Source organism: Lepisma saccharinum, chromosome 5 (genome assembly GCF_977018435.1).
Source record: "Lepisma saccharinum chromosome 5, izLepSacc3.1, whole genome shotgun sequence".
NCBI classification, from domain to species: Eukaryota; Metazoa; Arthropoda; class Insecta; order Zygentoma; family Lepismatidae; genus Lepisma; species Lepisma saccharinum.
The window spans coordinates 25,452,810-25,467,987 of record NC_139233.1 but is presented as its reverse complement, the minus strand read 5'-3'; the positions used below and the strand labels follow the sequence as shown (position 1 = coordinate 25,467,987).

The 15,178-nt window shown below is 37.7% G+C and overlaps 1 protein-coding gene across 2 annotated transcripts in view; it reads left to right on the top strand.

The window, feature by feature from the left end:
• Positions 1-5,462, top strand: part of LOC145987726 (frequenin-2) — a 534,394-nt gene extending 528,932 nt beyond the window's left edge. For both annotated transcript variants that reach the window (XM_083122324.1, XM_083122323.1), the window contains exon 7: positions 1,741-5,462. In XM_083122324.1, the coding sequence (XP_082978450.1) occupies positions 1,741-1,908 (168 nt within the window). In that variant the 3' untranslated portion in view covers positions 1,909-5,462. The remainder of the gene's footprint in view (positions 1-1,740) is intronic.
• The last annotated feature ends 9,716 nt before the right edge of the window (positions 5,463-15,178 follow it).

Here is a 15,178-nt window from a genome sequence, read left to right as displayed (position 1 = left end):
TATCCTACTTGTACAAAACACATTGTTGAACATAGAATATTATCTTTTGACCTGAGGAAAGGTCGTGGGAAGTGGTGAAACGTGAAAAATAAAACTGTAATGTTTGTTGCAGTGTAATTGTAGGTCTTTAATTGAGAGTGGGAATCGAGTAATGACCACAATTAACATAAAATAAGCGACAATAGTAACAATAATTGTAATAATAATTTTGTATAAAAATTGTTATAATACTACACTTTATCAAGCCTTTATCATAGCATATTTATTGTTAATTCCTAAGGAAGAGCAATAACTAGGTAATATATATACGCAGTGTGTTCCACAAATAAAGCTTCCAAATATTTAATACTGAAGAACGTAGTTAATGCAGCAATGTCTGATCAGAACCAAAACAATGTTGAAATATAGAAATAAAAGTAGAATAAGACACCGAATTGTTAGCGGATGGTGGATACCTCGAATATTAGTCTCACACTCACTCAAGGGGAAAATTCATTTGTCCCCAACTCGGTTTTATTGACTTTTCTGATCAGACATCACTGTAGAATGTATTTTTTTTTGTCTACTGCCATTTTTGTTTCTAGCAGACTACTGTATTTCATATTGTGGTTTCGTTGTATATATGCATATGTAGATGTATGTATGTAATGTGCATGGTGTACGTAAATGATTATCCTGATTACAGTTTGTATGCGACTAATTTGCAAAGTAAGTCTCGTGTCATATTTGTATTTGCTGATGTCGTACAGTGGGATGTACAAGTATTACTCGGTAATTTGTACACGACTATTTTCGTTAACATCTCCCTTTCATCCTATGTATTTCTAAGCAATGTACTCGTACGTCCTCTGGTGCAGGGATAGTCAGCTGCTTGTTTCTCGGTTTGTTCCAATTCTTGAAACTCTCATTGACTAAAACTAGGAGAAAAAAATTGGTGATGGACAATTTGCTTGGAAATAAAAGTACTTATGCGTCTTAATGTACTGCCATATAATCTCTATGCTGGTGTCGGCCAGGGACAGCCTTAGCAACTTGGAAATACATGCTAACAGCACCAAACCTGACCTGACAAACCTATCCACGTATGCATATAATAGCTTAAATAAACAAAATTTAATCGGCCTAACCTATTTACATGCTTATTTCTGCTATTATATGCATACGTGGATAGGTTAGGCAGGTCAGTTTTGGTGCTGTTAGCATATATTTTCAAGTTGCTAAGACAGTCCCTAGCCGCTCGATTTAGAACTCTCGGATATGTGAAACACCTGCAAAAGCATTATTTTCTCACTGAAGAAAATATACCAAACTGTAGTCACATGGGATGATCATTTACTAACACCAGAACCACAGATATATGTATGTATTACAGGCAGATATTAAACTCGGGTAGCAAACCATCTTCGCGATGATTGACTCTCTGCAAGAAGTTCTGCTAGTCACCGCTGAGAGGCGCCACTGGCACCTTTTTGCTTTCGCCTCTAGAGCATATGTTTTACAGCAGATCAAGAGATGGCGCTGCTAAATTTAAACTTCAGATATCTGTGTTTCAATCTTCTGGCGAAGCATGACATCAGAAGACCCAGTGTCCCGGATGTATGGGACATTCCGCAAGAACTTCTTGCGGAGAGTAAATCATTGCAAAGATGGTTTGCTAGCTGACTTCGATATCTGCCTATAATACGTTTATCTGTGCCAGAACTCTCCAAACAAATTTATTAATGTGTGGTATTTTTTCAGGGTCAGCAGCCCACGCTAGAGGATGAAAACACTCCACAGAAGAGAGTCGACAAGATCTTTAACCAGATGGACAAGAACCATGACGACAAACTCACCTTGGAGGAATTCAGGGAGGGCAGCAAAGCAGATCCCAGGATTGTCCAGGCATTATCATTGGGAGACAACTGACCCGCGGATATGGCCTCCCCCTCATGACACGTGAGCCCCAAGTAAAGTACAATGAAGCCCTCAATATATGTTTGCCTGTGTGTGTGCTGAAGAAGTTGTTGATCAAAAGAAGTTCCAGACCCGTGGTTATGTGTTTTTGTGAGGAAATCCAAATAGTGGGCTAACATAAGAAACTGAACTTATTGAACATAAAGCAAAAGCAAAAAAAAAAAAAAAAAAAAATGCACGACAGTGCTTATGTTTGTTTGATTATGGGCTTTCATGCTGGTGCAGTGGAAAAAGTGTTATTTTGAAGTTCTTGGGTGAGAAAGTTACCATATTACCTATTTCATGTTTATTCCTTCATTTGTTCGTGAAGTTTTTGTTTTGTTTAAGGTTCTCAAGACGATCCTTATCTTCTGTTGTTGTTGATAAACATGTAAACGTTAAGTACATGTTTCATTTGCTTCCTGGGAGTTTGTTTTCTAAAACTTTCACGTTTACGTTGTGTCGACTTGCTGATTTTAGTGATATTACAAAAGCATTCGATCCTGTGTAAGTTCACATTGAAGATAAACTATCGACATTCTCAAAACTAACTAGTAAGAAATATTACCAAAGAATCCAGCAGTATTTGACATGAAATTCAAGATGAAAGCGCACACTGTGTGTTGTTGAGTGCATGAACCACCAAAATTCATCAATTTTTACGTACTTCTAGTATAAACAGAAGAGAAACACGTCGGCCTATGTATTAGTGACTTTTGTCCGTGTTGTGTTTCGTGTGAGGTTGCAGTTGCTAGTTTATTTTGTACGATTTGTAAGCCAAGTTATCGTTTTGTGGCATCATCACACTTGTTGTACCTAAAAATTGTGTCAGGTACCAATACGGCAGTTGTTAGAGTTAATGAATCACATGTGTGATATACTCATTTTTTTTCTGTGCATGTCTCTGTTTTAGGAAAAAAGACAAGTAACAACAAATTATTTTAAAAAATACGCATTATATTAACGATCGAGGAAAGGAAAACATCATCTCTCTTTCTTTTTCGTGTTATTGGTAGTGTCAGTAGTGAAAACGCATGGACGATTATAAATTTGTAGGGGTTAATAATTAACACATTCTTCTTAGCACTTAACACAAGTCTATGATCACATTTTGCACTAGGATTTAGAATCTGTAATGTTCTCTTCAGCTAGTAATACTTTAAATTCTTAATAATTCTTAAACGTTAATTGATTATACATGTGTAGAAGTTAGTATATCGTTAGAACATCTGAGCAAACCATTCTTGGTAGATGGAAGAACTGACATGAACTTGACATGTTTCGAAGATTTTCTCATATAGTTAAAATTATACTTGTAGTACTTCATGCTTCCTATATTGTTAAAAACTAATTGTGGCATAGTGTTTAAATTAGATGTACAATAACTGATTAAATATCTGAAAGGGAAACCATGGATTAATCCGCTATATCTGCTCATACGTGAAGACATGAAGAAAATGATGACTCCATCTACCAATATTGGTTTGCACAGCACAACAATCGCCTTTTCTGCGCAACAATCAATTTCTTTATAAATTTCTGTGAGAAGGAGGTGGTACAAGAGACAACAATGGAGCCCTCCATGGTACAAACCTTCAAGAATTAAGAACAAGCCTTCTCTCTCTCACACACACGCACCTGAAGAAAATGGAATCTTCCGTCACATGTGTGCTAGTGATTCGTTACGAGAGTGATGTCACGGGACAAGTAAACAACTGTAAGAGAAACAATTAAGATTTACGTTCCTATAGTTAGCATGAACTGTAGCGCATAAATTAACAGGAAAACAACTAACAGTGCCTCTGTGTCCAATCCATAATCAAGAATCTAGTGAGCGTGTGCTCGGATGATGATCCAACCAAATCTGCTCATTGTTGTACAAACATTCATTGTTATGTGTCAGCAGGTTTTGAGAAGAGAGGGGTATAACCGTATCACAACTCATATGCTAAATAGTTTAGCATATGGGTGATGCAATCAGTTTTCTAGATCTGATGTATTTGCATGTAATATGGTGTGCATGTAAAAACATATAATGGTTCTGGTATGTTATAAGATATTTCAGTTCTATTTACAGAATGCTGCCAAAAGTCTTTCTATGTTAGTTAGAGGAATAGCCTGATCGGCTGAATTCAAATACCAACATACCATCACGTTATATGAATGCGATGGGTGTTAACAGCCAATCAACGTTCTTCGCAATGTCACCCCCCACCCTTACTGTTTACCCTTGTATTCTACCATACACATGTCAGTGACCTTTAAAACTTACATCTAACAGTAGAAATCTAAAAAATAGCTTAAAACTGGCCCTCAGTGTAGTATTGTTCTCCTCATGATTCTTTTTAGTTGATATCGTTTAAAAAAGTATACATTCTGCAGAACAGTAAACTAACCAGTTAGCTCACACATATAATAGTCATGTTTCAACCTATATTTTCACAACTTGATGAACTTTAACAGTATACTCAACTCGTTACAGCCGAAAAACAAATAATGCTCTTGTATGACATGACCTCCTTTTCTAATTTGCAAAAAAAATTGTTCAAGATCAATGTACATTCTGTCAATTGGCTTACTTACGGTACATCCCGTAGTATCTTATATCCACACCTAAGCCCTCCAGATCAATGTGTCAATTGTCAATAACTTGTGTGTCTATAGATATAAGACACAATAATATTCTATAAGTGTACATAATGCATTTAAATTTGGGCTTATACCATTTGTGACTGCAATTTGTCACAGTTTCAATCCCTCCCTCTCACAAGCCATTGTTCTTTGAATGACATTATTGCAAAATGTGATATGCGTGCCATTTGTTAACTGGAAGAGCAAAAGACTATTTATTTATTTATTTATATCTTTGTTTGTTTTCTGTGTTATATATTTTCTTACTTAAGAAAATAATGCATATAAGTGCATTTACAAGGCAAATATGAGGTAATGATTAGGTTAAAACTGCATATGTTAGCCTGCTGCGTTGTTTAATAAGTTATTGTTGCATAAACAATAATAGAAAGGTAAATTTTATAATTGAAAACATTTTTGTGACTATTTAAAAACGTAAAATTAACATGTTAGATAAAGTGTTTTGAAAACAAAATATGTGATAAAGTTATACGTTTCTTTACTGTATTAGGTTATTTCTAACTGTCCATATTTATTGTTTTATGTAGTGAATTTTCCTCTCAAGAGTTTTGAATTTATTCTCTTGTATATAATGTTATATCTTTCAATTTGTACACTATACAGTTTGGTTTATTTTTCTTCTCTCTTTCATTACAGCTGCATTGCTCACAGTCTCCAACCTATACTATATAAATATATATACATATATATTCACTGTTAATACTTGCAATTCTTCATTTACTGTTTGTCTTCTTAGCGGATAAGGTATATTTTTGCCTTTTTACTTCGTGTGATAATAGAGTACTTTAAAAATGCTTTCCTTTAAATTAATATTTTACAACATGTATATTGTTACCTCAGTATGCAATAAAAATATTTGAGTGGTAACCTAACTCATGCAAATAATTAAAATGCTTTTGTCATACATATTTGCATATTCTTTTCCCATTCTGTATCTATATGCAATGCTGTACTCAGGTTTCAAGAGGACGGCGGTCATAACTCCTGTTGGGCCATATTTTCGTGTAAAGAAGATTGAATCCAGGGAAAATATATGACTGGTTACTAAAAAATGGAGAAGCGACCCTTTGTAACGTATCAAAGGCGGTGATTAGGGGGGCTTGGAAGGCAGTTGTCCCCCCACACACACTTTTTGTCACTTTTTGCACTCGCACTTTGACCTCTTAATGTCTTGTCTACCAAGAAAAATAAAATGTCCTTACCCCCCTCGTTTTGGCCCCTAATCGCCGCTACTAATTCGTATTCAATAAGATAAACGGTTTACAACTTTCGTAGTTTAATAGTAGTATAATTCCAAAAATACAACAATAGTTTTGATACATTATTTGGCTCACAAGTCAATTTTTAACTCCAGGAACTAATTTGAGACATAAAGCTAGATTCCTAAGAAGTGTTGTTTTGTATTTGTGTGCAGGGCCTTTGTGTATAATGATCATGAAAATTCCTCTTTGGGGCAGTAGTACTGATTAGAAAAGCTATCCTATCTCTCTCGCAGTCTTAAACCCGAAGATTGAGGGCTGCAGCAATACAAGCCTTCCATCTGCCCCTATCGAGCGCAAGATCAATCCAATCTATTCCATCCTTACCGATTTCCTTTAGGTCCATCTCAACTTATCCCTCCATCTTCGTCTTGGCCTTCCTACAGGTCTCTTACCATCAACAGATTTCCCAACAAGAACCCTGTAAACTCTTCTTTCCCTTCCCATTCGTGCCATATGGCCTGCCCATCTAAGTCTTACCCTCCTATCTGACAGCAATATTCTCACGTTTGTTCCTCCTTATCAGATTCCCAACAAATAAAAACTTTGGTTGCAATAATATTGCGATGTCAGTAGCGGCGATTGGGTGCCAAAACAGGGTGGGGGGAAGCAAGGACACCTAATTTCTCCTCTTGGTGGACAATGCTTAGAATTAAGAGGTCATAGTGCGGACGGGTGCAAGAAGTGGTAAAAAGTTGAGGGGGCCGGTAACACCCCCCTAATCACCGACACTGTGTGAGGTTGTTTGATTCCTATAAATTGTTGTCTTGCATGGTCGAAATATCAGTGTGTTTTTATGGGGAGGATGGCCTGATAATGGGTGCAAATTAATTCCCATACCCTTTAGTAGGTTATTTTATTTTGTTTTTATCTATTATGAGCACTGCCTGCAGTTTTATTCATCAAATTCCGAATGAATATCTGCACTCAAAGTTTACACGATGTAGTACACGTAGAATGCTACTAGAGGAATGAATACATGTGCTACTGGGAAGATGTAAGAAGTTAGGCAGATGGCCAGGTACTCAATTGACTTGCTGTCACCTCACCGTTAAGATCGTTTTTAGGGGTTTTTTCTCATGAGTTGATTGTGGTCTGACCTACCTACCTAGGGTAGAAGGAAGAACCAATATTTAGCATCACCCACTTCAGAGAAATTTTACCTATAATAAGAAGTCTATAATTGTATCTTTTGCGTTAACAGTAATCCCTCACAAATGGTTGGTGTTTTTGTCTATTCATCAGGATTTCCATGTAAAGCTGGATGATGCTGTAAAATCAAAGATGTAAAATTGATTCCCCAAAACAAAATAAGGTCCCAAGTTCCCGTGAAATGCAAGGGAGAGAACTAAATTGAAGATCACTCACTTTCTTCATCAAACAAGGAACCGTGGAGCTGTGTTAACAACTCCAAGGTGTGCAAAGACGTGGATAGATGAAACTTCCCTCAACAACAGATAGTAAATAGTGAACATTGCGTGTGCTAAATTCGTGATGCATATTTGATAAAACACTGCTGCGTAGTCGGATTATGCTACAGTAAAAAGTTTTGAATTTGAGGCCCTCGCTCTTTGCCCGTTTAATTGTTATAGTTAATAACAGAAATACTCGAAAACCACTAAAGATACTAATATAAAATATCATGGAATGAGAGACCTACCTAGTACTATCTGAAAGGTATATAATTGGTCTTACTCATATCTCATCTGACCGTGGGAGTCGAACATAAGATAAAACTACTTAACCTTCCAACGGCGTGCCAAGATTTTCGAAAGGTTGTAGTTACATACACTTTTTTAGTAGTCAACTATCTTTTCCTACCTTTGAGGTTATTTAGAAACACTGACCTGAAACGGGAGGGGGGGGGCTTATGACCCCACCAACCACCCTTTGGGCATCTTGCATAAACTGACAAACCTCATGCAATATTACTTGCTTGTATAATATAAAATAGTTTATAAATTTTGCTCATTAGTTAGTTCGTTCAAGTATCTAATCAATACACTAGCGATGCGTTTTGATACTAGTAACTGGAAAATACATTTTCATCGAAATGTGGCGCAATTTCACTGCAGTTGGCAACACTGCACAATATGGATAACTTTCAGTCGCGTCCTACTTTGATTCTTCTGGACACTACGAATCAGCAAAGTTCCTTCGTCTTCCCATTAACTGAAACCGCCAGAATCTCGTCTCCCTGAGAGCGCGGAAGCATTCAGTCAAAAACAAGAAGGAAGGGAAGGCGAGGTCGGTAATTACTACCCAAAACTTTTGGTCTTTTGTACGACTGAAGGAGTTTGTTTGGAAGCCGAGGACATTCATCGTGGCTTCGATTCACAGAATATTCACTTGATTTAATCATTTAATCTTGGTTTCTGTAGCTTTTGTAGTAGTCTCCTTTGTAATCTTAATCTTTGTTGACTCTTTGTCCTCTTCAAAGTTTCAAATGACAAAATTTGAAAGGAAAATAAGTGTAAGTGGTACTCTTATTCTACAGTGCGTTCGAAAAGTCCCCGCACTCAGAGTTTGAAAATATGCTACGAGGGCAGTAGGCAACATGAGTTGGCAACGTTGGTAGGAGGGAAGGGTATAACCGGTATAACCTTAAAGAACGAGATGACGTCATGGGAGAGCTGTGCGGTGAGAGTCGGACAAATGCAGTCGGTCGACAATGCGTTTTACGCGAGCACAGCGAATCTCTTTGTTAGAAGCATATTTTGGGTGTAAGTCATATTCAGGGTGTGTGGAGAAATGGAGACATCTATTCCCTCATGATCCGACGCCAGGAAAAAGCGCAGTGCATGATCTTGTGCGACGATTTCGTGAAACAGGCTCCGTACATGATCGATCACGAAGTGGAAGACCCAAGGTCGTCACACAAGAATTGAAGACTAAAATTGGTAAACGCTGTAAGTGCCACAATAATTCCACAACCGTTTTCCACGTTAAACTGTGAAATGTGCCATGCTTTATAATGTGGTAAACGTGAAAAGTGGCTGGTAGCCCTCTAAGTGGTTCAAAGGGCGTGTAAAGAGGTCACTAGTGTGAACGTTCTTACGGGCTAATGTGCGTAACGATGCGATTCCCAACATTTTCGTTTTTGGCACTTACAAGGTTTACCACTTTTAGTCCTCAATTTGTGCAAGACGTGCAGCAGCGAATATTGCGATCCCCACGAAAATCGATACGACGTTTGTCACAACAAGTTGGAGCATGAGTTGGATCAACACAGAAGGCTCTCAAAGTAGCCAAATTTCACGCGTATCGTGTGAAAGTTCTCCAGGAGCTGAAACCGCCAGATACAGAGAAACGTCGCAAATACTTCCACTGGTTCCGTGCTTTCACACGCAACAATGTGGTCATTCTGGATAAAACTTTTTTCACCGACGAAGCATGGTTCCACCTTAGCGGATACATAATCTCTCAGAACACCCGAATGTGGGCAACTGTTAATCCACATGCCCTGCATGAAGTACCGCTACATTCGGAAAAAATCGGCGTCTGGTGTGCCATTTCGCGACGAAGGATTGCTGGACCCCTGTTCTTTGAGAACACAGTCAATGGTGACGTGTACAAGGATATGGTCAATTGGTGCTACAATTTGTAGCTTTGTTGGAAGAGGATGAGCGTCAATGTTGGTTTCAACAAGATGGAGCAACGTGTCATACTGCAAACGAGACCATGGATATGTTGCGCGAGTTTTTCGGGGACCGCATCATCTCCAAAAACTTGTGACCCCCCCGATCTCACATCTCCAGATTTCATTCTGTGGGGGTATATAAAAATAACCCTCGCACATTGGATGAACTCCGACAAGCAGTTTCTGACAGTGTTGCAGCAATTCCAGCGGCAACATTGAGAAAGGTGGCGCGGAACATGTGTAAGCGTGTAGACATGTATTTACAGGAACATGGTGGCCATTTTCAGCAGTTACTGTAGACTGGCAACCGTCCATAGAGTGTGCAGCAAGACCTCCCCCCCCCCCCATAGTGTTTCCATATGATTGTGTTGCGTTGTGTTTGGACAGTTTTTTATTCTTTGTGCGCTTAAATTAACGTGCATCTTATTCATGTCTTCGTGAACATTGCTATTACAATAGTATGCACCTTTGGTTTACACATTATTATCTTTGTCGTACAAGAACTAGTGCAGTTATGTACGTATTCATTACGTTGCCATGTGTATCACATTCTCCACAACAAATTCTTCAAAAGTGAGTGCGGGAACTTTTCAAACACCCTGTACATACGTTCAAATGTTTAGCTAGTAGATGGCGACACTGTAGTCTGTGAGCTGGATATTTAATAATGGTTAGTTATTGCTGCTACAACTGTTTTAAGCCTTGCCATTGGCTGGTATCTTTTTTGGGGTAGTAAATAATCTGTGGTGTTAGGTTAGGCTAGTTGGGTTTGGTTCTCTTAGATGAAGAAGAAGAAGAAGACGAAAATGGTTGTAGCAGCAATACCGACCATTTATAATTACAAATGTAGAAATGTAGAGGTGATACAGACGAAACACCTCAAAACTTGCTGAGGCAAGACCGAGAAAGAGATACACATCTGAAAATCGATTCTAGATATCGTTCGTGATTTTGATAAACAGTAATGTGCAATAATTACTTTATGGCTTATTCAGACATACTGAGTGCATACTTCTATTTATAGATATGTTATACACGGGGCTAGGATTTATATGTAAATACATACTTTTCGTTTGACGAATTACCACTAAAATTTTGTAATATCTTTACGAATAGTAATGTTTCTAGTGATTTAAGACTCATTGGTAAATGTCTGTTATATCGGAGACACATTTCTATCGGATATTTTCAGTTTTAAATGGTTCGTACTTACCAATTGTGTATTGCGGAACATAGTTGAAGGTGCCATTATGCTTTTTACACGAAAATAACTTCGATTTTTCACATTAAGAGTAATTCTTTTGGGTTCTTTCTTCCGTTGCGGAACATACAATATGGCGCGCACAGCTGTGGATCATCGCGGGTCGTGCTTGTGTTTTGCCGATTTGGAGTGGGTATGCAGTGTTTCAATCTTCTTAACCGAAAAATACCTACTTTCGTGTTCATTATGTCATCACAAACCATTGACGGATAGTCCCAAAAACCATTCACGATAGCCCCAAAAACCATTCACGATACCCCCACGAATCATTTCCGGCAAGCTTAGGTTGGGTTAGGTTAGGTAAGCATAGTTAAAAAAAAAATTAAAAAATCTGGTAAAAAAAGGCACGTTTGGAAACACTGGCGAGACCGCTTCTTCTTCTTCTTCTTCTTCATGTGAGCGCGTGACCTGTGGCGTGACTTTCGACGCTCGCGCCATCTGCATGTACATAATGGAAACAACGGCATAATGTTGTCGCTTTGCACAAAATGCAAGTTTATTATATCAAAAGTGCTTATTTCTTGTTGTGCAGCATTCTACAGTGAGAAAATGCCTCCACGAACTTTCAAAATACTACAGAAACTCATTTCCGTAAGTAGTTTCTTTTGTAAAAATGAAGATGTATGTGTCTCCGATATAACAGACATTTACAGACTCATTTTATTGTCAATATTTTCCCATATTTCTACTTTTAATACATACCTTAACATATTTAAGGAAAACGTACTTAATTTTATATATTTCAAAAGGTTTATTTCACATGTTGTCCATATTTCATAATTTTGGAATTGTTCAAAAGAAATAAATTATGTCGCTCCACGAACACTTCAACTCTCGGCTCCGGCACGTGTTCTTGTAGGAAGCTGTCATTTTTGCTGCTTAATGCGATGCATATTGTTTTGTTTGTTAAAATTGCCATGCTTTGACGGGTGACAAGTTCGTAGCAAAAGAAAAAGTTGCACGGTTTCAATACATACTGAAATGATGATTTTAGAAATGTTTGTGTTAAAAGTTTAAAAAATGAATAAAAATAATGACTTTATCAAGAAGATTTAAGAATGTTCTGCTAAATTATTCTTCAAACTATCAGTTAATGAAAACCATTTAAAAATACTTTTTATTCAAATTATTCTGTTGTTAAGTACATATCTCAAGTTTGCAACAAGCTGGTTTTTACAATCTCACCTATTCGATTAGATTTTCATTTTCGGTGGCTTACTATTTTTAAGCATTAATGCAATGGAAAATAATAAATTATTTTATTTGAAATCACACAAAATAGAAAATCACTATGAAGAAGTCTTCTTTGCATCGTTAAGTTCATCTTACGCATGTGTTAGTCCATATTTTGCCATTTCTTATGTATAAAGCCACTTGTTACTACATATAATCCCAGCCCTGCTTATACATTTTCTTCACATAATTCAAGGTAACGCCTTACTTGTAAATGTAAACCTATGCAGCATTCTTGGGGCGCCCGTAGAGGTTGGTCTGGGGGAACTTGCCCCTCTCCCCTGAGATATCTGGAAAGACTCAAATAATTCAGTTTTCGAAATAGTAGCGTGGAAACATAGACGAGGGGTGCCGTGAAAGACAGCAGATTAAGTTCCTAGTGCTGGAGATGCTTTATGGCAATTATCGGGCCTTGCCTCTATACGCTGTGAAAGGTTTTGTGCAGCGACGTGACACGCTTAGGGTAGATTGCCCCAGTACCGGACAGCAGGTATTTACGCATTTCTGTGTAACAGGTAGTTATAAAATTGTAGAGAAGACAACTGAATGTAGTCGTTAGCACCACAGATTGCCAGTTGGTGAGGAATTCATTGAGAAATATCACGATACCTGTTAATTACACTGCGCACTTAACTTTTACGCCATTTGTTGGCCTTCTTGAAGTGACTTAAAAGATTTCTTACACATTAAATATTGCACGTGATTAGACTTTGGTGGCTGTACCAAGTAACCACTTCTGGGGATACAAAAATTTGACTGTAGACATAGGCATAGTTTTTGTCTGCGATGGTTGAAACAGTAAAAATGATCTAGAGATTTTAATAAATAGGACCTTCGTTACATGAACGTCCGCAGATTTTTTCACGGAGGTACAAGGTATTTTTCCATGGATTATACTCGTATTATCCCAATAAACGTGTTGCCCCCTCAAAAAACACCACTTGAATTTGAAATTATCGCACTAATGTAAATTACTATGACAGAAATCAAATTATACGTGTGATATATACTTTTAGGTTGACATTCGATTCGCGCCCATCGGGGAATGTAGCATTGGCCCAACTTGACTTGAGCTCCCCCTTCCAGACGTCCATGTCCCTACATTATTATACTTTTACCTAGAAATTTAGTGTATAGGAATCTTATTACAGTATTATACGATACTATACTCTTAAAGAAAATAAACTATTTTCAAGCCGATTGAAGTTCAAAGCAACTACGGGGCAAGGGGTTGCAGTGGCGCAACCACAGGGGGGGGGGCAATGGGCATTGCCCCTACCCAACCTTGAACGAAAATCAATTCTAGGGGGGCAAGAGGGGCAAACATTGAGGTAAAAGAAAGCAAGACTAGCAGATCTAAGAGTAGCAGGACAAAGGGATACTGAAGATAGAATTAGCTTTCACGTCTTTCTTGCATTATTTCTTCCAGATGGCCAAGAGCACCTGCAGGGGGGCACAAAGGGAAATTGTCCCCTCGATATCAAATTTTAAACAAATAAAACTTTAATGTGTAAAATGTTCTTGCTCCCTTCGCTCGCAATTCCTGCTTTTCTTACGGTCTTGTCAAGTTCAGAGCTGTAGCTAGGGTCCGGCGGGGATTGGCCTTGGACGCCGAACGATCTAAATGAAAAAAATGTAAAAGAGAATGCCATGGCGCCTCATGAGATTTTATGTGCCATATTAAATTTTCAGTTTGCAAAAATTTGGATCTAAAAATTTTCTTGCTCGCTTCGCTCGCTGTTTCCTTGTTTTATGTAGTGCATTGTAAATTACCAGAGCGAAGTTATAACTAGTAAGTTCTTAAGACTCTCGCTGCTAAACAGATTGGTCTTAAATGCATGAACACAATTGTTTGGAGGAAAAGGAGCGTGGCACTTTTCAGAGAAAATTTATTTATTAATTATTCGTTATGGTGCCTCTATGTTGCTGTATTATATATATATATATATATATATATATATATATATATATATATATATATATATATATATATATCGCCGTCATTGCATATACCCATCAATGCAGTGGGACAAAAATGGATTTTTCTTTCCCGACTGAACTTTCATCAGGCTTTTGCCCCCCTAATCAGAGGGTCTGCACACGCCTATAGTTACTTAAATGACGTAATATGAATTGACTTCTAAAACATTTCTCCAATTCCTTAAATTCTTCTCCCATATACAGTTTGTTCATATCGAGCACTGATTAGGTGCAAGAAATAGAAAAAATAAAGAAATAGAAGAGGAAAGAGATTTTCCATTGAGGACGAAAACACCGTCATCGCCTTATTATGACACGCACATCATTTGTAGGCAAAAAAAATCAAAGCTTATTTGAAAACCAGTGACAAGAGAGGAAGAACGAATTTGCTTCGTACAAAAGGTGATGCAAGGTATAGATTCGACCCTGGTTCAGACTATAACTACTCCGTTACATATTCGCCGAAATAACTCTTCCTCACGGCTAACAGTGACACGAGTGGGTGTTATGAACACACGCAAAGCTTCATGACGAAACTTTGTCGTTCATTCAGTCGCAAACTCTTAATACGAAGTTATGAACACACCCTCCAGTCAAGCAGACTGTGTTTTGTTCACCGTGATCACAGTTTGCAGTTGATGAGCAACGCCATCTACGAGCAGGAATTTTATATGCTCCAGTTGTCATTTGCTCTTTACCCTTTGTAAAGTCAACCAACTGTATAGCACGCACACATGTAAACTGAGCGTCGCATATCGAAGACTTTTTTTTTTATAGACGGGATATCGATTTTGTTAGAGGGTGGGTGTCAAATATAGACCCCTTTTTGTGGCTGAAGTTGATAACAGAACAGAAACATCGTCAGTTATCAGAGTAGCAAAAGCCATTAAAATGGAATTACAGAACTTTTCTGTTCTCGATTAATGAGTGATTACATTTGCGATATCAACAAAGGTACAAAAAGAGAAAAATTACGCTCGAATCGCTGAAACAATTACATGGTGGAATCGAATGTTTGCTCTGGTAACAGTGTTATTGTGATTGACGACGTCACCATGCAAGAATGTTTGTTGAAGTGTGGAAAAATGCCTTAATGGAAAATGGATCAAATGTGAAGCTTTGTTAGTTTTATCTTTTTTTGGAAAACTAGAGCAATTATAATACCAATGAAAGACCTGGTTTCTCTGATGCATGTTACACCTATGCTTGCGTTTCAAA